Source organism: Dreissena polymorpha, chromosome 3, assembly GCF_020536995.1.
Source record: "Dreissena polymorpha isolate Duluth1 chromosome 3, UMN_Dpol_1.0, whole genome shotgun sequence".
NCBI classification, from domain to species: Eukaryota; Metazoa; Mollusca; class Bivalvia; order Myida; family Dreissenidae; genus Dreissena; species Dreissena polymorpha.
In genome coordinates this window covers 81,493,914-81,518,927 of record NC_068357.1, presented here as the reverse complement: position 1 = coordinate 81,518,927, position 25,014 = coordinate 81,493,914, and the positions used below count along the sequence as shown (strand labels likewise).

The 25,014-nt window shown below is 34.1% G+C and overlaps 1 protein-coding gene and 1 long non-coding RNA gene across 11 annotated transcripts in view; both read right to left on the bottom strand.

Annotated features, from left to right (window-relative positions):
* The window catches only part of LOC127874963 (MAPK/MAK/MRK overlapping kinase-like), a 105,394-nt gene that overhangs the window by 36,775 nt on the left and 43,605 nt on the right, over positions 1 to 25,014 (bottom strand). For 5 of the 10 annotated variants that reach the window (XM_052419679.1, XM_052419683.1, XM_052419682.1 and 2 more), the window contains exons 2-3: positions 22,167 to 22,281; positions 1,356 to 1,445 (exon numbers count right to left, since the gene is read on the bottom strand). The exons of 2 other annotated variants lie outside the window; for them this stretch is intronic. In XM_052419679.1, coding sequence (XP_052275639.1) covers positions 1,356 to 1,445; positions 22,167 to 22,281 — 205 coding nt within the window. Of the gene's footprint in view, positions 1 to 1,355; positions 1,446 to 22,166; positions 22,282 to 24,069; positions 24,263 to 25,014 lie in introns of those variants that run through there. 3 more of the 10 variants (XM_052419680.1, XM_052419685.1, XM_052419684.1) reach the window with 2 other exon arrangements.
* LOC127874972 (uncharacterized) lies at positions 5,321 to 6,538 on the bottom strand. The gene is made up of 2 exons (XR_008047199.1): positions 6,080 to 6,538; positions 5,321 to 5,923 (listed from the first exon to the last, which is right to left on the bottom strand). It is a non-coding gene; the product is annotated as an uncharacterized LOC127874972 (long non-coding RNA).

The following is a 25,014-nucleotide window of genomic DNA, read 5'->3' as shown; positions in this document are numbered from 1 at the left end:
TTGACCCATGTTCAGCTATTGACCCATGTTCAGCTATTGACCCATGTTCAGCTATTGACCCATGTTCAGCTATTGACCCATGTTCAGCTATTGACACATGTTCAGCTATTGACCCGTGTTCAGCTATTGACCCATGTTCAGCTATTGACCCATGTTCAGCTATTGACCCATGTTCAGCTATTGACACATGTTCAGCTATTGACCCATGTTTAGCTATTGACCCATGTTTAGCTATTGACCCATGTTCAGCTATTGACACATGTTCAGCTATTGACCCATGTTCAGCTATTGACCCATGTTCAGCTATTGACCCATGTTCAGCTATTGACCCATGTTTAGCTATTGACCCATGTTCAGCTATTGACACATGTTCAGCTATTGACCCATGTTCAGCTATTGACACATGTTCAGCTATTGACCCATGTTTAGCTATTGACCCATGTTTAGCTATTGACTCATGTGCAGCTACTGACACATGTTTAGCTATTGACTCATGTTCAGCTATTGACACATGTTCAGCTATTGACCCATGTTTAGCTATTGACCCATGTTTAGCTATTGACTCATGTTCAGCTACTGAAACATGTTTAGCTATTGACCCATGTTCAGCTATTGACTCATGTTCAGCTATTGACACATGTTCAGCTATTGACCCATGTTCAGCTATTGACCCATGTTCAGCTATTGACCCATGTTTAGCTATTGACCCATGTTCAGCTATTGACCCATGTTCAGCTATTGACTCATGTTCAGCTACTGACACATGTTTAGCTATTGACTCATGTTCAGCTATTGACACATGTTCAGCTATTGACCCATGTTCAGCTATTGACCCATGTTCAGCTATTGACCCATGTTCAGCTATTGACACATGTTCAGCTATTGACCCGTGTTCAGCTATTGACCCATGTTCAGCTATTGACCCATGTTCAGCTATTGACCCATGTTCAGCTATTGACACATGTTCAGCTATTGACCCATGTTTAGCTATTGACCCATGTTTAGCTATTGACCCATGTTCAGCTATTGACACATGTTCAGCTATTGACCAATGTTCAGCTATTGACACATGTTCAGCTATTGACCCATGTTCAGCTATTGACACATGTTCAGCTATTGACCCATGTTCAGCTATTGACCCATGTTCAGCTATTGACCCATGTTCGGCTATTGACCCATGTTCAGCTATTGACCCATGTTCAGCTATTGACCCATGTTCAGCTATTGACCCATGTTCAGCTATTGACCCATGTTCAGCTATTGACCCATGTTCAGCTATTGACCCATGTTCAGCTATTGACCCATGTTCAGCTTTTGACCCATGTTTAGCTACTGACACATGAATGGCTACTTACAAGATGACCTCTTCCAGCTCCAGTATGTTGCCATGGTTTGCCAGTCGCCTCATCGCCTGGATCTCACGCAGGTTGTTCACCTGCTCCAAGCTGAAACAGAGATAACCCTTTACCACTTAGATGCGTATTTTGACACATTTGTTATCCCTTAGAAAGTTAAATTTAATTAAATACCTTTCTTACTAGATTCAAGTTTTAAGGCTTTATTTCCAACTCCTAGATACTGGTGAAGAGCAAACAGCATAAAACCTGAACAGACTACAAGTTACTCGCAGGCTGTTCGGTTTTATGCTATTTGCACATTGCCATTTTCACTTTGCTTATGAGTGGGAAAGGTTCACAAAACTTTAATTGAACCTCTTATAGAGTGTGCTTTGATGAAATAACGTCCACTGGCGTGAATCTTGATTAGAGCCTTGCTTTACGAAAATAAGATTTAATGCATGTGCATAAGTCGTCCAAAATTAGCCGGTGCAGTCCGCAGGGGCTTATCTGATATGACACTTTCTGCTTAAAATGGATTTTTGTTTTAAAGAGACTTCTTTTAAAGGAAATATTCCCTTCCATTAAAGTGGAAAGTGTTGTCCCTGATTAGCTTTTGCGGGCTGCACAGGCTAATCTGGGATGACACTTTACACACATGCAGTAACCCTTTCAGTGCGGGAACCAAATTTTAAAGGCCTTTGAAACAGTTTGGATCCAGATGAGACACCACAGAACGTGGCGTCTCATCAGGATCCAAACTGTTTGCTATTCAGATAGTATTATTGAAAAAAAATATAAGAAAATGCTTATTTTAGAAATTCAGCAGACGACATTTTAGCAGACGACAAATTACCCAGCATGCCTGTTTTGTACGGGGTGGGGGTTATAATTTGTTTTGCTTTACTAATTTTCAAAAGGTAGAAATGGATGGAAATGAAGACAACAGTTTTTGTTTTGCATACATAGAGCTTTGTCTTTCTCCGACATCAGAATCACTTGCAGAGGCGTGTCTTCAAATAATGTTCAAACATTTAATTTCTATTATCTACATTCACATTTACTATTCTTTTGGGGCAGACAGATCATATATATTTATATAACTGTGATTAAGGGCTTGTAAGCGACCATCCTTATGTGAATTAATGAACATGTAAACTTGTATATACAATTCAGCGATTTTTTTAACCCACATGAGGAAAAGTACCGGTACCAGCCCATTAGGGAAAAATTAGCTAAAAACCCGGACATTGGGAAAATTTGCGCAGGGAAGTCTTCAGGTTGGAATATTTGATTTTTGCTCACAATTTCTTTAAAACTGATAACTTTGTGTTGTCAAGTTGTCAATATTATATTTACTTAGGTTCAAGCCATAAAGCTGCATAATGAAATCAACTTAATGCTATATTTAATTAACAAAAAAATTTTTTTTTTGAAACTTTAAATTGTACAAAAAATTGTGAAAGTGACGTTTTTTAGTACTTTATAAAGAAGTAAAAAAAAACGCTGCATTTGTAATCGAAGTTCAACAATCCTTGCGTGCAACAGAAGCAATGGAACTCACATATACATGAAATATTAAGCAAATTTTAACAAACTTTCATGTGTTAAATATGTTTTCGCACTTGGAAAATGCATTTCAAACATAATGAATGTATTTTCAATAACCATCATGATATTTAATTTTAAAACTATGCTTTTACTCTATTGATTCTCATTTTCTCCCCAAGGCTTGCAGACTTAGTCTTGTCAAAAATCATGCTAGCTAATGACATAATGTATTTGCTAAGGATATATCAATGTGATAATGTATCAGATAACAATATCTTAAATATCACATACACAAATCCATTTAACGCTACGCTAACAAACTATTTCTTAAACACTCGCAAACGTTTAAAAAATAAAACATGACACTCTTCAAAAACAATTACGCTGATAAAATGATGATAAACGACACTTGCTGAATGAGAATTTGTTTTGCTCATTCAATAAATGCATTCAAATGATTTTGTTTCACTCTTTTGATAAATGTATTTTAATTAAATTGTACCACCAAGATGTAGGCAATCACAATTTACATAACAATTCAATCAACTTCAAGCAGAAATACAATAATGACAGATCGATTTTTACAATGCACATTCAAATTTCAATTGCCTCTTCAAACTAAATTGCTTTTTTCTGAAGTGCTACTGATTAAAACATAGTGTTTTAATGTTGTAAAATATATATTTAGAACATATGAGAAACAGATATTAAAAATAAAACTCAAACTTCCAAAAATGTCAGAATTAGCCATAAAAAACAAGACTATTGCCAAGCAATATATGTCCCCTATCGGCTCCACCATTGTCAGAAATTTCCACTATTGTCACATTTTTTTGTTTTTTTTGTTGTTGTTGCCACAGCAACCAGAATTTTTGACGTAGGAACAAAATGAAATGATGTGCATAATGTCCATGTTGCCATCTATCCATGTTTCAAGTTTCATGAAAAAATATGAAGAACTTTTCAAGTTATCGCAGGATCCAGAAAAGTGTGACAAACAGACCGACTGACAGACTGACTGACTGACAGATGGAGCGCAAACCGTAAGTCCCCTCCGGTGAAACCGTTAGGGGACAATAACCAGCATAAAACCACTTCACATTGTAAGTGCTACATTTGTATTAAAAACAATTTTATCTGAAAATGGAAAAGTTATGCAATATTAGAAACTAGCCTACCATGACTACAGTAAGGAACAATTAACCAGCATATTATGAAACAATTTTACAATTGTCCATCTTAATTTTACCTTGTAAGTTAAAATGGTAACGCCATTCACAATACTCAGATAAAGTTGACCAAATATAGGTTTGCGTCAAACAGTGGAAAAGAAACCACAAAGTTCTTTCAATTGCACACAAATCATTAGACAAACAACCTTAGACAAAGGAGACTGTGGCACATTCTAGGGTTTTCAACGGGTGAATCAATGTACCACACATGTCACTTCTCACCTAAACTTTCTGCTTATGCACCTTGTCTGATGAACAGTTTATAAATATTTTATATTACTAGTATTAGTTGTTGTTTTTTATCAAATTATTGAGCTTTTTCATGATTTGGGATAGGAGCTTTACCTTCCAATTTGGGGTAAAAGGTATCTACAAAACTGCTAAAAGGATCATTTTAATTGTCTGCGGATCACATGTTAGTGTATGCAAATTTGAGAATTGTGCTAATGCATCCTTACACAGATGACAGTAACATATTTAATTTAGTGATGACATGGTATGTATATAATGCTGATTAATTACTATTGACCATTACTGAAGACACAGTTAGTTTCCTTTGTGTCCAAACTTTATTACCAGACCACCTTAGCCTTAATATAAGTAATATAACAATGCAAGATAATACCTTATACAAAATTAGTAATATTAATTTCACCTGCAATAACAATTTTATGAATGGATTTACAACATATCTTCAGTGGAATAAATCTATAATATAATTTTCCAAATAACTCCTATTGAATTGACCTGTGCATTGACCAGTTACATGCCCCAGCTTTTTATCAATCAACCATTTACCGTAACAGGATTTTCTATTATGTCTAAAGTAAATTAAAAATTCTATACCTATAATGCAAACAAAACTTCCATTGAATGTCCAAATATTGGATCGAGAATTCATATTTACAGAATAAATGTTTTCTTCGTATAAGAACTGGTGTAAATTCTTTCATTTAATCTGTGAATAGCATTTATGAAAAAACAAGAGTGCCAAACTGTCACAAGATACGCCCGTTTGAAGGTTTTGGACAACTTGATAACTTTACCATGACCCATATTTGAACTTGACCTACATATCATCTAGACACAACTTCTGACCAAATTTGGTGAAGATCAGATGAAAACTACTTCAATTAGAGAGCGGACACCATGCTTAATGCTTGAAATGCACTAAGTGACCTCGTGATCTAGTTTTTGACCTGACATGACCCATATTTGAACTTGACCTAGATATTGTCTAGACACAACTTCTGACCAAATGTGGTGAAGATCGGATGAAAACTACTTCAATTAGAGAGCCGACACCATGCTAAATGCTTGAAATGCACTTAGTGACCCCGTTACCTAGTTTTTGACCCGGCATGACCCATATTCGAACTTGACCTAGACATTGTCCAGATACAACTTCTGACCAAGTTTGGTGAAGATTGGAAAAAAACTAATTCAATTAGAGAGCGGACACCATGCTTAATGCTTGAAATGCACTAAGTGACCCTGTGACCTAGTTTTTGACCCGGCATAACCCATATTCGAACTTGGCCTAGATATCAACTAGATGCAACTGCTGACCAAGTTTGGTGAAGATCGGATGAATACAATTTGAATTAGAGTCCGGACAAAGTAAAATGCACTAATTGACCCTTTGACCTAGTTTTTGACCCAGCATGACCCATATTCGGACTTGACCTAGATATCAACTAGATGCAACTACTGACCAAGTTTGGTGAAGATCGGATGAATACAATTTGAATTAGAGTCCGGACAAAGTGGCGCCGTTGAAAATGCACTAATTGACCCTATGACCTAGTTTTTGACCCGGCATGACCCATATTCGAACTTGGCCTAGATATCAACTAGATGCAACTGCTGACCAAGTTTGGTGAAGATCGGATGAATACAATTTGAAATAGAGTCCGGACAAAGTGGCCCCTTTGAAAATGCACTTATTGACCCTATGACCTAGTTTTTGACCCGGCATGACCCATATTCGAACTTGGCCTAGATATCAACTAGATGCAACTGCTGACCAAGTTTGGTGAAGATCGGATGAATACAATTTGAATTAGAGTCCGGACAAAGTGGCGCCGTTGAAAATGCACTAATTGACCCTATGACCTAGTTTTTGACCCGGCATGACCCATATTCGAACTTGGCCTAGATATCAACTAGATGCAACTGCTGACCAAGTTTGGTGAAGATCGGATGAATACAATTTGAAATAGAGTCCGGACAAAGTGGCCCCTTTGAAAATGCACTTATTGACCCTATGACCTAGTTTTTGACCCGGCATGACCCATATTCGAACTTGGCCTAGATATCAACTAGATGCAACTGCTGACCAAGTTTGGTGAAGATCGGATGAATACAATTTGAATTAGAGTCCGGACAAAGTGATGCCTTCCGCCCGCCGCCCGCCGCCCGCCGCCCGCCGCGGGGTTTCACATAATACGTCCCGTATTTTATACGGGCGTATAAAAACACACACCCATTTGCATTTACTAAAATTACATAAAGTACATGGGTCTGAACAATGCATGCAATCTGATTGCTACCGGTATTAATAAACCATGATGTTCAATAATTGGAGTGTTGTTTGTTTAACCTTTGGAGGACAGGTAATACATGTACCATATTTATAGGCTATTTTGTTATAAAACATTAATTTAATACTTATTGCTTCAAATGCTCAATTGTATTACATGTATACATTAATTTGCTTTGATTAAAATATAGCTGAAAAGAAGCCCAAAACTGCCTCTAACTATTTGTTTTCCAAATTTAATCATTTGCTTAAAATAAAGCTTAAATTGAGGGAGAATTTTTATGTCATTAAAGTGGAAAAATATATACCTTTTGAGCAAACAAATCACTGAATTGAAAAGATCTGATTATTGATTTCACTAAATGCAAAAAAATACAGACATTTAAGCTGCTTCATTTTGCTTCATTTAACTTTCTATTGTTACAGTACACTCCACGCGTTTTCCCCAAAAAACGCGCTCCCTCCGCGGGTTTTTTCTGCTAGCGAGTGTTCACGCGGCGTTGGAAGAGCGAGGTGAACTCGATAAAACGCTCGGCGTCACGCCGCGTTCGCTAATTCCCGCGGCGTGTATTACTTTAGGCTAGTCGGTAAATGCAGACACTTTCCGTTCTTATCAGTGATCGCCGCGCAACGCCGCGTTAGCAGTGTGCTACTGGGCATGCCAAAAAATAAAAACATTGTTATAATAAATTGTTTAAATACTGTAGTACATGTATAAAAAAGATAATTGTATAGAAAATTAATACGTATAAAAATTATGTTTTTTAATTCACAGGTACGTCTACGATATGAATTAGTCTAATATAATACATTTGACAAATTAATATTTAAATCATAACACATATGACACAAGAATAAATGTTCCGTAAAATTTCCAAATGAGAATAATAATTCGTAATCCGAAACACACTACGATTTTTAATTGTTAACACGACGTTTACAAATGCTTCCAATATACAGGCATGTATATTTCCCGACAAAAGCGCGCGAAAATTATGCTGCAATGTACAAGGTCAAGGTACAATGTATACTCCTGCAAAGCGTGCGTGTATTGATTTTTTTATACAAACTTTGTAGCGCAGAGAACATTGAATTTTGTTGATTTCGGTTAAAAGTTTCTTTGGTATTTATTAACGAAATTATATCGCGAAAAAGTTGATATTTCCTCTAAAATAATTTCAAATCGAACACGCCGATCTTTATCGTTACGGTATTTTAGTAGAGTAATTATTTTAACACTAATTGTATAGTAAACTGATTAAAGAAGACATCTGGGCGGAACTGGATTTTAAGTGTTTGACGTTATGAAAACACGCAAAGCTTGTCTACTGACCTATTGTGTAGACTGCTGTCTGCGGTGTTTTGACAAAAGGGATTAACATGTAGGAATGTCACTCTGCCGATTTGGTCCATAATTACAGGTAAACATTGTTTAGAATGTCGACGCAACAAGAATACAACTGTGAATATTAAATGCAATTATGAACTCAATAGTTACCATCTTTTAGCAATCAATGGAATAACCTACAAACATCAAAAATCAATGCATTAGCGAGCAGAGAATTGACTTTGTTCCGACAATTAAAACCATTCCTTATGCATTCGTTGAACGTGTTTACTTGAGTAAGTTATGCCTGTAGACAGGAAGCGGCTTTTCTTTGATTACGTCAAACTGTCAATTCACATAGATTTGCGAGATTTTTAGGGTCCTTGGTCATTTGTATACATGTTCAGTATAGAAAATCACCTGCTAACATGAAAACTTTGGATTAAATTATCAAAATAAAAACAATGTTGCAAACTGTGTTTATATTAATTGGTAAGTATTAGTTAAAAGACGACGTTTTGTGTGTCGTAAATCAACGAGTTTTCTATACAACAACAACTACTTCTACAACCACGTCGGGATCGATCTATCTTGGTTGTTTATTTTTATTGTAAATATTATACTACATGTACATGTATGTACTTGTAATAAATGTAATTTTATTTGAAAATCAGGAAGTCAAACAAAATTAAATTGATTGTTATCTCGTAAAACGCGGAGTTTCCCCCGCGTTGCCAACGCCGAGGGCCGCCGCGTTGGCTTATCAGTTTTGCCGATCGTTAACCGCCGCGTCCAAAATCATGCAAACGCCGCGTATAGCGGGATTTTCTTAATCTCCCTCCAGGTCGAAACCCGCGGAGTATGGAGGGAAATTGGGGAAAACGCGTGGAGTGTACTGTACATTCCAATATCATGTGGCAAAAATGGCTAAACATAACTGATTGTATCTTTCTGTTAGATTCCAGGCTAAGATAAAATGTGATCGGTGTCATGCCATAATGTCTATGTCATACGTATCCAGCGTAGCATTCACGCAGTCTGGTCAGTGCTACCCTGTTCTCTAACGAGACCACGAAACCCTGCGTGACTTCAAAGCTGCTGAGTAGCTCCTGACCAGGCTGCGTTAGCAACATATGGCATAGGACCAATTTTTGCCTGAAGTGAGTCATGTGATGAGTGTCTGTACATTATGATGCACTGTTTTCTCCTCTGTTTCAATCTAATAGGGCCTTGCTCTTTGAAAAGGGGGTTTAATGCAGATGTGTAGTGTGGTCCCAGATAAGCCTGTGCAGTCCACAAGAGGCTTATTATGGACCATACTTTACGCGTTTATGATATTTTCTGTTTAAAGAAAGTCTCTTTTTAGCAAAACTCCCGTTTAGGAGAAAAGAGTTGTCTCTGATTAGCCTGTGCAGACTGCACAGGCTTATCTGGGACGACACTTTACGCCCATGCATTAAACCTCCTTTTCACAAAGTGCAGCCCATATTTAAATTACCAGTACCACCATCAGGTCATTTATTGTCTGATCTTCAGCTTATAGTTATATGATATCATATGATCCATGCTTCCTTAAAATTTGATAATGTTCTCACTAAAACTTCTAAATTCATTATCAATTATAGGCAGGGCTTAGACAAACTAAACACATGTCCAACCAGAGAAATTTTATTTATGGAAAATTAATTGTTTTTCTGTCCACCTTTTCTATACACAAGTACAAAGTCTACAGTACAATGTCAGGGTTGAGTAAGACTCAAAACTCAAAAAGCTCATGTGAACACCAAATTGAGCATGATGGACAAACTCATCTCAAAAATTGAGAAAATACACAAACTTGAGTGAGAATATTGACTTAAGTATGTTCCCGATACTAGACCAAGACTCTTATAACTTCTGCTGGTATTTCCCAACATACAATCCTGTTGCATTCAATACGGGAGCAAAATTGAATGGGGCTTCAAAGAGATCACCATGGCCTATTAATTATGCAAAGAATTAAATAGATTAATAGAATCCAATGAACTGGTATAAATATATTGGTATAAATATATACATATCAGTCTATTCATTAGAATCAAAGCATTTAACATAGGTGAATTTTCATTTACAAGGAAATGAAACGTTAGATTGCTGAATTGTCGAGCAGATTTTCAAGATTTGTGGTTGGCTTATGAAGTGGTAGGTGAAAGAAGGCCTGGGTGTAGAATCAGTTTGTTTTTTTCCACCATTTTGGGAATGGGGCCATGTCCCTTTGAATTGTGAAAATTCGGGGCGTTTTGACTAAAATTGGGAAATTAGTGTTGTTTTTGTTTTGCAAAAAAATGCTTCAAAATTGAGAATCCAAGTGTTTATAGTATTATATTTACTAAGGTTGAACTTATAACGATGGGAGATGTACAAAATATTGTGATCTAAAAAGCTTCCATTGGAAATTTTTAGCTCTCATTTGGGAAAAAAATATATACTTTTTTCCATTGGGAATGGGTCTGATTAGGGGACCCGATTTTGAATGAAACAAGATGTGCTTGTGAAACACTATGTCCCCGTATATGACATTTGACCTTGAAGGATGACCTTGACCTTGACCCTTCACCACTCAAAATGTGCAGCTCCATGAGATACACATGCATGTCAAATATAAAATTGCTAGCTTCAATATTGCAGAAGTGACATTACATGAGCAATTTTGACCCATATATTTGACCTTGAAGAATGACCTTGACCTTGACCTTTCACCACTCAAAAAGTGCAGCTCCATGAGATACATATGCATGCCAAATATCAAGTTGCTATCTTCAATATTGCAAAAGTACTCATAAAATGAGCGATTTCGGCCACATATATTTGACCTCTGACCTTGAAGGTTGACCTTGACCTTAACCTTTCACCACTCAAAATGTGCAGCTCCATGAGATACACATGCATGCCAAATATCAAGTTGCTATCTTGAATATTGAAATATTGCAAAAGTGTACATTAAATGAGCGATTTTGACCCATATATTTGACCTTTGACCTTGAAGGATGACCTTGACCTTTCACCACTCAAAATGTGCAGCTCCATGAGATACATATGCATGCCAAATATCAAGTTGCAGTCTTCAATATTGCAAAAGTTATTGCAAATGTTAAAGTTGGCGCAAACCAACAGACCAACATACCAACAGACCAACAGACAGGGCAAAAACAATATGTCCCCCACTACTATAGTGGGGGACATAAAAAATCTACTGAAAACCATCTCAAATATTAGAAGAGTCTTATTTATGCGAATATATATATATATTTATGCCTGATTTGGGAAAATGTGGCTTAATGCATGTGCGTAAAGGGTCGTCCTTAAAATATCATAAACGATGCTTATATATGTTGATAAATTGTAATTAACAGTTTCATATTAAGCATTTTAAACTACATTTACATGGGTGGCACACTTTATATCGATGCACAATTTCAAGACTTAATATTTACTTTCTCATTGCCAGGAAATGATCAGAGGAAGTGTATTCAGGAAGTGTATAAAAAGGGAATATTTAGTTAACATAAGAGAGACAAGAAATATCTTTTAAAAAGATATACGGCGTTGATTGTGGTCGATGTTTATGAACGATCAAAAGTTATCTCTATGAGATAAAAAGTAGCGGATGCCTTTTTTGTGCGCAGTTCTTAGCTACATCATAAGCAAATCAATTACGGGGTGTTGCGCCAGATTTCGTGGCTTATTTTGCTTTATGTGATATTATTACTCAGATATCTATATTTACAGAATAGAAAAACACAAGAAACATGAAAATAAACGAGTGCATATAGGTCAGCCGACAATACTCGAATCTTATTTAACTGCATAATTATAGTATAGCGAATTATTGTGCTCATGCTTAATAAACTGGTCTAAATGGATAAATATTTCTAATTAATTTTATAAAAATTGGTCCTTATCATGCAAATGTTGAAACCATATCAAAGATCGATGATTGACATACCACAATAATATCGCCGAATATCTTTATTTAGTATTTTTCTGATCAAAACAGACTTCAAGTGCACAAAGTTTACGAGACGGCGTTTATATAAAGATTTCTGCAACTGACCGCAAACTGACCTTGATCCTTGCGGATTGGAATGCAATGCATTACAGTCACTAAGTTATTGTCAGTAAGACCGGTGTAACACAATGATCGCAACCCCTTCTGCGAACTCCGGTGATGAACTGTATATAAACTCTGACTTTCACAAATGGCCGCGCATTGACCCGAACCTCGCGGGTTGAAATGCAATGCAAGTAAGTACTAAATATGACAACATAGCCTTTAGTATAAACGCTTTTGCGCTGGTAATTCTCTGAAAATAAAAGGTGAACGCACAAACTGTATTTATGTCGAAAATTGATTGTAAAACTGTTCTATCTATTGAGCCTTTTAATTAGAGATAAAATTGTTTCATGCAGTAAAACAGTGTTACAAAGACGCGGATATGTTTCCAATGTTCTGGTGTTATACTCAAATCAGCCAATAGAAAAATGAAGTGTATTCATTCGTACCTAGCCGCGGGAAATTTTATTTGAGTATTATTGGACACTTACAAAGTTCAAGTCAGGGTGAAAAGCTGGCTTAATACAGCTTACGCCGAAAAATATTGTTCACATAACCTTATCTGAACCCTTTGCATGCATAAATGAGGTATTTTTCTGAATGTCATGGTAGCATTCCAATATGAGTTCATCAGGCACCATTTTACATATACATGTAGATGTCTTTTCATCTCTTACACATTTCTAGTTTACATTCAAGGAGCTATTTTTCCAAAACGAAGGGTATTCAAATTGCATGCTTGAACTTTTCAATGAAATACAATAAAGATGTCTAAAGCGAATTATATCAATCATTCCCCACTCTTGTAAACCAAACAGCAAAACAAACAGTTGTTGAGTGGATGTAAACATTATTACACGAACATTTAAACCTCTTCAAGCTAAATAGACTTTCAAAATGATCTCAAGTTAAAATTTAGAAGCTCTCCATTCGTATAAATTAAACGTTTTTGTAAAATTTGTTAAACAGAGATTCAAGAGTCTTCTCCTAAGATTTTAGTATTTTTACATCGTGTCACAAAATGTATTTGCTGCCAAAAACTAAAAGTTGTTAAAATATATCCCCTGTGACTGTCTGTTGAGTTGTGTATCAAGTTGTAACAATAATACAAATTCGACCTAACAGGCCTTGTCCAGGTGTACCTATGAGTCACATAAACGGTCCCAATAAACCCAAAGCAAAATTGTAAAAAAATATCCCAATTTGAAACAAGTGTTGTGTGACAGACAAAACATGGACATTTAGCACAGCATGTATGTACCAGTATCTTGTAATTGTTGCTACACATAAAGCCTAATTCAAACTTGTGATATTGAGTGACGATTAAACGTTTACCAAAGATTTTGCATACAACATGATTGTGGTCTTGAAATTATGATAAAAATTTACAATGCATCATAAAAGAAATAGTCACATAAACATCTACTTTCACTTTTACCATATATACTTTCACTTGAACTATATAAGATCTGTGAACGAAATTCAAGAGTCCCCTGTTACCTTGACCTTTAACCTTTGACCACTTAGATATGTATTTTGACACTTTTGTAGTCCTTTTAATTAGAAAGTTCAATTTAATGAAAGGCCTTTCTTACTTAATTAAAGTTTTAAAAGCTTCATTTCCAACCCTTTGATACTAATGAACAGCAAACAGCATAAAACCTTTATAGACTGCGAGTTACTTGCAGGCTGTTCTAGTTTTATGCTGTTTGCAAATAGCTAAGGGTGTCACGATACGCTCACCTTACGATACCATACGTAACGCGGTACAGTGTGTATGATACAATACGTATCATGATATGTATCGTCGGATGGAAACAACATACAAACCATTTAAAACCATTTAAAGACCTCTACATATGTGTCATACAATATACAAAAATACCATATAATGTCATGAAAGTACACAAATTCACAATTAGTTATTATTATTTACAAATCTAAAACTTTGATTAAATATGAACACGAAATTATGAATATGTTTAAACAAGAGCACCGCATAACGGGTGCCAACGCTCGGCTGCGAAAGCTTGTCAGATTATTTTTTTTTAGAGGTCACGGTGACCTTGACCTTTGACCTAGTGACCAAAAATTGGGTGTGGCGTGTAGAACTCATCAAGGTGCATCTACTTATGAAGTTTCAAAGTTGTAGGTGGAAGCACTTCAATTTTAGAGCCAATGTTAAGGTTTTAGCACGACGCCTATGGCAGACGGCTGACCGCAGACCACGAGCTGGCTATGACAATACCTCGGGTTTTCCGAAAACAGCCAAGCTAAAAATGGTTGTAGCGTGTAGAAATGGGGAAGGTGAATGTACATAAGAAGTTGTAGTTGGAAGCACTTATTGAAGCAGCTATGTTAAAGTTTTATATTAGAGGTCACAGCGACTTTGACCTTTGACCTAGTGACCCAAAAATGGGTGTGGCGTGTAGAACTCATCAAGGTGCATGTACATATGAAGTTTCAAAGTTGAAAGGTGGAAGCACTTTGATTTTAGAGCGAATGTGAAGGTTTATGTTTAAGTTTTATATTAGAAGTCACAGTGACCTTGACCTTTGACCTAGTGACCCAAAAATGGGTGTGGCATGTAGAACTCATCAAGGTGCATCTACATATGAAGTTTCAAAGTTGTAGATGGAAGCACTTTGATTTTAGAACCAATGTTCAGTGATTTGTTTTGCCAGAAATTACAGCCGATATTCGGCTGCCTCCCAATTGCAAAAAATGACGTTTTTTCCCAAAAATTTGATTAAAATTTCCCCAAAAAAGACAAAATTTTCCGAATAAAGCCAATAAGATTACAATGTAATTTAGCAATAATTTCGAACAAGTGCCGATCGAGTTGCTGAGTCGTCGCAGAGCAACAACTGACTTACGTATTTTTCGCGAATTTAGCCGAATACGATTTTACGTTGCTATCCACATCTCTCTCTATATTGCGGAGGGTGCCGGTCAACTCGTACCTAAGTCAACTCGCACGTTAGTCAACTCGCACGTTTTTTGGTCAACTCGCACGGCATTTCTGGTCAACTCGCACTTTTCAAAGTCAACTCGCACGCCTCGAAAAAATTTATAGAAATAGATGAAGGATGTAATATGATCAGTAGTTGATAAGAAGTTTATAAGTAAAAATAATAATAATTATGTCCTTTTTCAATAATCTGAATATACGGTTGTCACATTTAATGGCTCTTTTACTCTTGTGGTCGATGTTTTTCACGGGTTATATGAATGTTTGTAATAGGTGTGAAAGGTCTTATATACAACTCACAATTATTACAATGGCAAAGCATTAATCAATTAAACTAAATTGGTGTGATAATAAATCAGTGATACTTTAATGTTTGTCACAAAACGGAGAATGTTAATTGAGCTTGTAATTGTTTTTCTTTTATAATCAGGTGTGAGTTAAATTAAAGAAAATTAAAACGAAAATTAGGTGATGTTTGTTGCATGCGGTTATTTCATAATAGATCAAAGTTTTTGAGTTATGTATATAAATCGACTAAATTAAGAATAGGTTATCATTATCAACATATATGTGCTACGGAATACATACGTATAGTGAATTCATGCGTTTTGTGTGTGATGGATTATCCGTGTATATTGTGTTCAAGGAATGTGGGTCCAAGGCAGCAAGCAATTGAATGCGATAGTTGCCAAAAATGGCAACACCGAACATGCGAAACCGGTAAATACCATTCATGTCATTGTATACTATACAGGGGTGTCAATTGGCCAAAATCTAAAATCCTGAAAATAAGCCTATCGTTTTGGGGCCAGAGCAAAAAAGGGTTAATAATTCATGTAACTTTGTAAACTAGTGTTTATAACTTTGTAAACAATATGTCAAAGTAAAATAATTTGTGTTTAAAATAACATTTTGTGACAATAATCTTAAAATTCCAGAAAAAAATCCTCTGATTTATATCAATATCAAAATTGGTCCTTAAGGGCCAAAATCCTGATTTCAGGAATAATCCTGAACTTTGACACCTCTGACTATAATATTTCAAACAAGTGGAAAGTGATACTCATGTTCAATAGCGTGTCCGTTGCAAAACTTACATTTTCTATTTTCGTGTATTATGTTATTATAACGACCTCTTAAGATTTCTAATTAATGTGAAGATAATCGAAATCGTGTTAGTGGTGTGTTGTATTTCTTATTTCTGATTTGTCATAAAGTCAAGTAGTTATCTCAATATACCAGCTTTTCTCAATATACCAGCTTTGCTTGAAGTTATTTAATAAACGTTGTTTATTTGTATTGTATTGTAGATGAATGTTTGTTTTTGTGATACTGTTATCACTCGATCCAAGTATTTTTAACCAATATCGGAATATATGTAATTTGCAATGATTAATTCAAATAATTTTAATTGTTCGCGCGTTGATTTATAATAGTGGAAAGTATTAAATTATTTGTATTCTAATTTCTATTTAATTGTTATAAACTTTGTATAAGCTTATATTTTTTACCTTTAATGAGCTATGAAAGATATTGAAAACAGCTGTCACCTAATCAGTAACAATACCCTATTTCTCACCACTAAAATTACAATAAACAGATAATATGTCAGTCATTCAGCGCTGATGAGGGTACTGATTATCGAGGAGTAGATAAGGCTATTACTGATAGGGGTTGTCTAGAGATAAGGCTGTAGTATGGAATACTTAAATAAATATTTTTTATTTTTTCATGCTATACAATTTAATATTTAATTAATTGATGTAGAACCGTAACTCATGTACAAATTTTAAAAATGTTGGTAAATTTTATTGAAGTATTAAATAAATAAATATTTGAGTCTTGTAAAATTGTATGATTGAGAATTATTGTAAAATTAATCATTGTTTCGTACAACCATGTTTAAATACGTGTAGGTATGATAATTATATATGCGCGGTTTATATGATATTTAAAAAAAATACTTAGATGTATCTCTCCTTGTGTATATATTGTAAATCTTTGATTGTGTGAACATTTTGAAATAAGTATTAAAACAAAAGTATATAGATGTATGTCTTCTTGTGTATATATTGTAAATCTTTGATTATGTGTGAAAATATTGAAATAAATATTTATTTTTTTTATATAGATGTATGTCGCCTTGTGTATATATTGTAAATCTTTGATTATGTGTAAAAATATTTAAAAAAAATATATAGATGTATGTCTCATTGTGTACATATTGTAAGCTTTGTTAATGTGTGTTAATATTGAAATAAATATTAAAAGATAAGTATGAAGATGTATGTCTACTTGTGTACATATTGTAAAGCTATGATACTGTGTGTAAATATATTGAACTAAATATTACAATAAAAGTATATAGATGTATGTCTCATTGTGTACATATTGTAAGCTTTGTTAATGTGTGTTAATATTAAAATAAATATTAAAAGATAAGTATGAAGATGTATGTCTACTTGTGTACATATTGTAAAGCTATGATACTGTGTGTAAATATATTGAACTAAATATTACAATAAAAGTATATAGATGTATGTCTACTTGTGTACATATATAAAGCTTTGATAATGTGTATTAATAATGTTATAAAAATTAAAAAAATTGTTAAAAAATATATTTTTAAAAGTACTTAAAATGTCAGTTTTAATGTGCTGATAACGTTACCATGGTATAAACAATATTTTGTGATTTTTTTGGTTATTTTGTAAATATTTTTCAATAAAAAGTATTAACTAAACTCTGAAAGTATTAATCATTTGTTTTTATGCATAATTTACTCATTTAGAACCCAATAATACATCAATATTTTGACTACCGTGCGAGTTGACTTAGGTACGAATTAACTTCCGTGCGAGTTAACCAAAAAACATGCGAGTTGACTACCGTGCGAGTTGACTTAGGTACGAGTTGACTGTAAACCATTGCGGAGGATACCGACGATAGTCGATGTATCCCGATTGTAAATGCCTGTTTTTTGTTTTTACACACGCCCAAGATGGCGGCAGGCAGACGAGAAATTTGCGATGCGCGTCGAAAATGATAAATAACATTCAAATTAACAACGGATATCATATGGTTATTACGGAATAATTTAATGCGTGTGTCAATTAACGCAAAATATAACGTTTAAGATAAAAACAACAAATATTGATTACAAATCTTCACAGTGAATGTGCATCACGGAAATCAGTGTTGGGAAATTGGAGTTAGCATACCGTTACTCACAAAGTTAATGCATTTAAGATGAGTATCGTTCGAAAATGGAAAGAGACAAACATGATATGATTTATATGTTAGTGGATCTGTGTAAAATCAGATTCATATGCATATTCTGCTTTATTATGTTTGTCACGCTTTACAGTTTACTGAAATAGCATTGAAGTGCAAGATGTTGAAAGGTAAAGAAATTAAATAAATTATTTTAACTCCATATAATACATCATTAACATAGCAAGACCACTAAAGCGTTTTTTTTATAAATATGTGTTAATGTTTTCACCATATCATATTTAATTTAAAAGAATACTGAATTAAATTCTTACTGTTAAAGAGGTTATGATTAAATGATATATTTAAGAATCTATATAGATTATTGCAAGTTCAATATGAATGTGGAAGGATATTAACTTAACATTGTCTTCATTGTAAGAACACATTAAATTAGTACTTTATAATATAAAAATGCTGTCAAACATACTTTAATAATTTTAATTCTGTTCTTATAATCATATTTATAATGTTTCCCAATTTCATGGTTTATCGCGCTATTTTTCCCAATTTCATGGTTTATCGCGCTAATTTTCCCAATCCAAAAGGCACAGGCTGTAAGAAAAAAAAGCAAAAAAATCACTGATGTTAAGGTTTTAGCACGACGCCTACGGCGGACGGCGGACGATAAGCTGGCTATGACAATACCTCGGGTTTCCTCCGAAAACAGCCGAGCTAAAAATATGGACTGCTTTATGTTTCTTTCACTTCGATAGATTATTTAAGTTAAAAGTAAAACGAGTTTTCCAACTAGTCAAACTGGCTATCTTTGCTTGTGCCGTAAAAAACTCCAAGCGCAATTCATAGAACCAGTCAAATATTGCACCTTGTTTCTTGACCAAGGCAACACAGCACATTTTTTTAGCGTTTGAAATTTAATTTTAATGGTTTCAAAGAATTTGCGAAATTCTCACTGAATCACAAAATTACAGCTCCTGCTTAAGAAATTCGTAGCGACTAAAGTCGTGATATAAAGCAAAATAAACGCCTACCACTTTCTTACTGATAACACAAAATGCTTCCATATTTTTTATTAGAAGCCCGCTGGAGGTGATTTCAATTCAACTTCCGCCATTTTTTGGGCGAATTACAGTTACTTCCCTTGAAATAGGTCATGGAAAATGCTGTACTGTACCGTACGGACTCGGAGGCGTATCGTGAACCGTACCGAGGGAGACTATTACGATATACCGTCCCACGGAGACAGTGACGGAGTACCGTGACACCCTTACAAATAGACAGATTAAGTCACCTAGTTTCTACGTTGTGTGTATTGAATGTCGTAAAACCAGCATTTGTAAACTAGAGTTCAGATACTTGCAAAAAACAAACATGATTATTGTTCGAAAATGTAAAAAGACAAACATGGTTTGATTCATACATGTATAAAATGTGGCTATGCGTGGTATAGTTTTAATTTATCTGAACCCTAATTGTGATCATTTTTTGTGTTTTTTTGTTAAAGCATGTGGATTTTTACACTACATACTTTTAATATTTAAGGACTAACTAATAGCTATGAATAAAAACATGCAATTCATTTAAAAATAAAATTTAGATTATTATTCTTATCATTACCATGGTAACCATGGTAACATATTTATAATTAATTATATTTAGTTCAGTCAATTGATAGGTTGTCACATACACATAACACAGTTCAATTTTCATGCTGATTATGCATGTATTCATAATTTTACATCTGTTTCAGTAAACAAATAGTATAACTTCATTTTATCATAAAACAATTCAGCACTGGCAAATAATACAATTGAAATCAATTCAGCATGTTAAGGGTTAATGTTGTGCACATTTGATAATGGAATATCCCATGGAATTATGGCTATCGTGTAGTTATATTATTAAATTATTTACACAAACAAAACCTAGAAAGATTATTGAATTCAATTCAAGCATGTAATTTATTCTACTTGATTAAAAAAGCATCCTGTTTGTTTAACAGTTTGCAGAAATTGGAATCATAGGCGTTAAGCTGTCATTATTTACATGTGGCATTATGTTATACCAATAGTTTATTAATCATTATGTAAAACGAAACTTTTCCATTAAAAATGCTAATACATTTAATAATTTGCTTTACAATATACAAGGTATTTACCCAGTAAAGCCAGTTGACAGTGTAAGATTAACTCTTTTAAATGGATTTTAATATTGTCAGAAAAATTATTCTATATTTTAACATGATGAAAAATGCTGTTAAGTGTTAAATGTTAAATTCTTTTGGGCAGTATCTGTTTTTGACAACCAGTAAACATTCATTACAATCAAGACTTTTTTCAAATACAGTTCTAAAGCGTGAATATTGATTCAGTAAATATATGATAACATGAGCTGTGACTTCATATTACAGAGTTTACAAGTCAGTACACTGTCTTCAACAACAAACAACAGCAAATGTGAAGCTAAATTAACCATTTTTCTGGATAAATGCTGCTGTCAATCAACTGGCAATCAAGGTTGGTGTTACCAACCAGATGTATACCAGTACATTTTCCTAGTAAATAATTCTTTTCATAATAAAATCAATTTATTTCAAATCCTTGGCCTCACAAACTTAAACAAACAGAAAGGTAGTTGTTGTGTGTATTTTTTCAACTGATCACTTTTGCTTCAGTTATAATGTATAAGACCTCCCCTGCAAAAAAGCTTTCATTAGTTCATAACTGTTTGTGTGCAATTTGTAAGAACTGTTCGTCAATGTGTTACTGAAATATATTAGCTAAAAATTCCATGAGCTTATTAAAAAAGTACATAATTAGAGTACTTTATGATGCAGGTTTTTTTTTTGGCCCGAGTTTATAGCCGAAATTCGGCTATGTTCCTAATACCAAAAAGTATACTTTTTTCCCAAAATGTGGCAAAAAATTCCCAATTTCCAAAAAAAAAAAAAAAAAATTTTTTTTTTTTTGAAAGAAGTCTAATGTGTATTTTATCTCAATTTTAATTCAATTACATCTAACAAAGTAATATATGATTTTGTTCTTTTAATTTGAATGATTATAAAGGGTTATATAAAATTTAGTATTTCTCTAATCAGTGGACTTTTCGTGTGGAAAAAAAAGGCTAATGAATTTATTTTCCCTATTTCATGAAAATGCCGATAAATTTCCCAATTCCAAAGCCATGGGCTATCTTCCGAAAAAGTGGGAAAAAAAACCTGTGATGTGAATTCAATAGTTCCAAATTACCTAATTCATTCTGTTTTTATATAAAAAAAATTGATTTTTAACAAGCAACTTTGTTTAATTGATTTCCCCCGCCTTCTGTTCATTAATATCTTTACAACTATGATTTATGAAGTTTCAAGTTGACATCTTATATAGTTTTTGAGATATAGCGCTAAAAAGTTTTGACAGACAGACGGACGCACTGACAGACAGACAATTCCAAAACTGCATCCCTCCACCTTCGATGAGGGATGAAAAGAGGTATAGCTTCATGCACTTTAAAAATTATTGTGAATAATTCTAAATTAAAGATCTTCATCTCTTTTTCTATTCATATAAATAGCATACTAATCGTTCATTAACTATTAGTTCATTAAGTTATGACTGATATAATTCATGAAGATTTCATGGATAGTTCATGCGCAACAAATGGCCACTTGTGTTCCTGACCTTAAGTTCATGAACTGGTTCATCTGCTCTTGAACTTCAGTTCATGAACTGAATCAAAAATGAGACTTGTTGTGGTTCATGGACCAATCATGAAATCAATTTCACGAAAAAACCATGACTCAAACTTAATAAACACATGAACAATGCAGCAATTGTTGTGCATGAACTGTTTAGAATTGGTTACAGCAAAATGATACTCTACCTGTCATACGTCTGTTTCATCTTTTTGCAGGCCCAATATGAGCCGTCTTTTATGTTTTGGCATTTTAGCACCTCCGAAAAGGTGCCTTCACCTTTCTTGCCGAGGATGCGGTATTCTGAAAGAAGAAAACTCAACGATGAAATGAGCATCGCTCTGTGAAAATGGGGCTTAATCATACATGCCATAATTTTTCAGACCAATTCCGGGACATTGAGTTAAATTGTCCGGGACTTTTGCCGATTTTCCGGGACATGTATAAAATGTAGCGATATTTATAACATATGCATTTTTGGTACGTTTTTTTTTGTTTTGCATCGTTAATTGCAAAAGTTCGAAAGCCTATCCGAAATGCACTTGATCTATTAACGTCAAATTAAACATTACTTCTTCCGTTACTAGATACAAACCACTTGTTTTCAGTGTAAGCGTTCTAAACATAGATGTTGACGTCACTGCGTTATTGTTATTAAGACCGGTGTGTAACGCGTAAATGTGGACAAATCTGCTGGGCGTTTTGACATGGCGAACGCAATTCAAATTCACTTATTATTTTTAACGTTATGTTTACTGGGGGTTTAGAACAAGACAATAATAAACCTAGTGAGGATGACGTTTTTATATGCTTACTTTTTTACTCGACTTCTTTGTCGGTTAAACGTGCGAACATAAACTGCTTTTAATTTTTTACTCAGCGATGTTGGACTTCAGATGTGTGAACAACTGTCCTTTGCCCTTACGCAGCGGGAAATAACGACGTAGTAGATTAAAGTCAATTAACAACCACATTAAACAATGCCGCCTTTTCGGTTTGACCGCGAACGTGAGACAATTGATATGATAACAGGACACCTGTTAATTGATCGATTTTGACAGGTAGCGTAGTCTGCCTATTCGGGTAGGCATTGTCATGGAGACGCTGCAGATATACACAGATTCGAGGTGCAGTTAAGCCTAAGATAAGGTACATGTATATATGGATTTTGTAAATTCCGGGACATTTGACAGATTTCCGGGACAGCGGGACAAGTTCTTTATTTCCGGGACTGTCCCGGACAATCCTGGACGTATGGCATGTATGGCTTAATTCACTGAGTAAAGTGTGATTCCTGTGAGAAAATGGGACTTAATTCACTGAGTAACGTGTGATTCTTGATTAGCCTGCGCAGTCTGAAACTTTTTCTAACATTAAAATAAAACACTCACTAGGGTGAGAAATAATACTATGGATGTAGACCCATACTGAAAATACTTTTTTCCATGAGTAATCCTCATTTGAAATTTTTTACATTACACAGCTTTACAACACAAAATAATGCAATCATGTGAAGGAATCTTTTTGACATTTTATAATTGATTTCTTAACAACATGTGTGTATCATATAAAGTATAAAACGTAATTGTATATTCATGCATACATACATTCAATTCAAATGTGCAATAAATGTTATGTAATAATGACGTTGAATATTATTTAAATATAACCAAGAACCTTACTGTACCTTTGCATTATTTACAAAAAACAAATTAACAAAAAACACAACAGAATTACGTTAATCAGATGGCAAATGGATAATATATATCGGATAGACATTTTCTGATATTCTGTTTAGTTACTGATATCTATCCGATATTGGTGGGCTGGCTGCTTTATGCGTCATCCTCATCATGTACAGTACCAATGAAAATTGATGAAACTTAATTCATATGTGTGATTTTTGTGATTTTTTTAATTATTTTACTTATTATTTAAATATTATTCACAAGCCAAATATTACATTGTAAAAAGTTGAAATGAAGCACAAATTTCCAGTCACTGACAACCAAAAATGTGTATCAATGTTGACATCTACTTTGGACTGCTTTCAATTCGACGAGCACCTGCATGACAATCATCAACACTTACTTTGTAACAAGATGTTCATTCAGACGACATATAATCATTACTTCCGCTTTCACTGAAATGTAGTATGTTCGCTTTAAATCCTAAAGTATGTAAACCGTTTTCAATCTCCCTTTCATGGTTTTAAGTTTAAGAAAATCGTTTTGTCTAAACCACTGTATTTTCATCTAACAACTATGTCCACATTTTCGGAATACCTCGGATCTCTAGCGTTCATTCGGACCGTTTCGGTGTTTCTTACCACACCGTATCGTAATTGAGGCCCGTACGTGAGATCGTTCTTGACGCGCATCATTCATTGACATCTTAATACAAGTGTTTAAGATATATGTTCATTTTCAAAATATTCATACAAACATGACAAATATGCAATAAAATATAAATCGAGTTTCACCAAAAGGAAAAACCTATTTGATAAAACAATTACACACTGCATCTAGTTAAGTGGCAATTAAATAAAAATAGTGTCAACTTTAAAAATTGTTTTCGCCAACATAATTCAACGGTCATATATATTCTTCTCCAAACTTAAATGTCTGTTTTCGAGAAAAAGCAATGAAATAAAACTAAGCCAAAAATAATTGACAATTTATAGTTTTCGTGAGAATTTGTATTCGTATACGGTAATAATATGTAACGCCACGAATCACATTCATACGATTTCTTACATCGCTCACATATATGTGTATGTTTTTGTTTTCCAAATTTCGTGCATGAGTTTATGGCAAAAATTAACAAATTTGATTGCATCAATATAGACTGTGTTTTTAAAGCACTATGTGATTCTTTTATAATGTACGTATGGATACACAAGTACTTTTCAGGTATTCTTACTAAACAATGTAACCACAAACATGTTGTTTCTAGTGCACATATACGTTTACTGAATATGTGATATTGCCAAGTCAAATATTCATGAAACTTTGTTAAAACATTAATTTTGTTCTA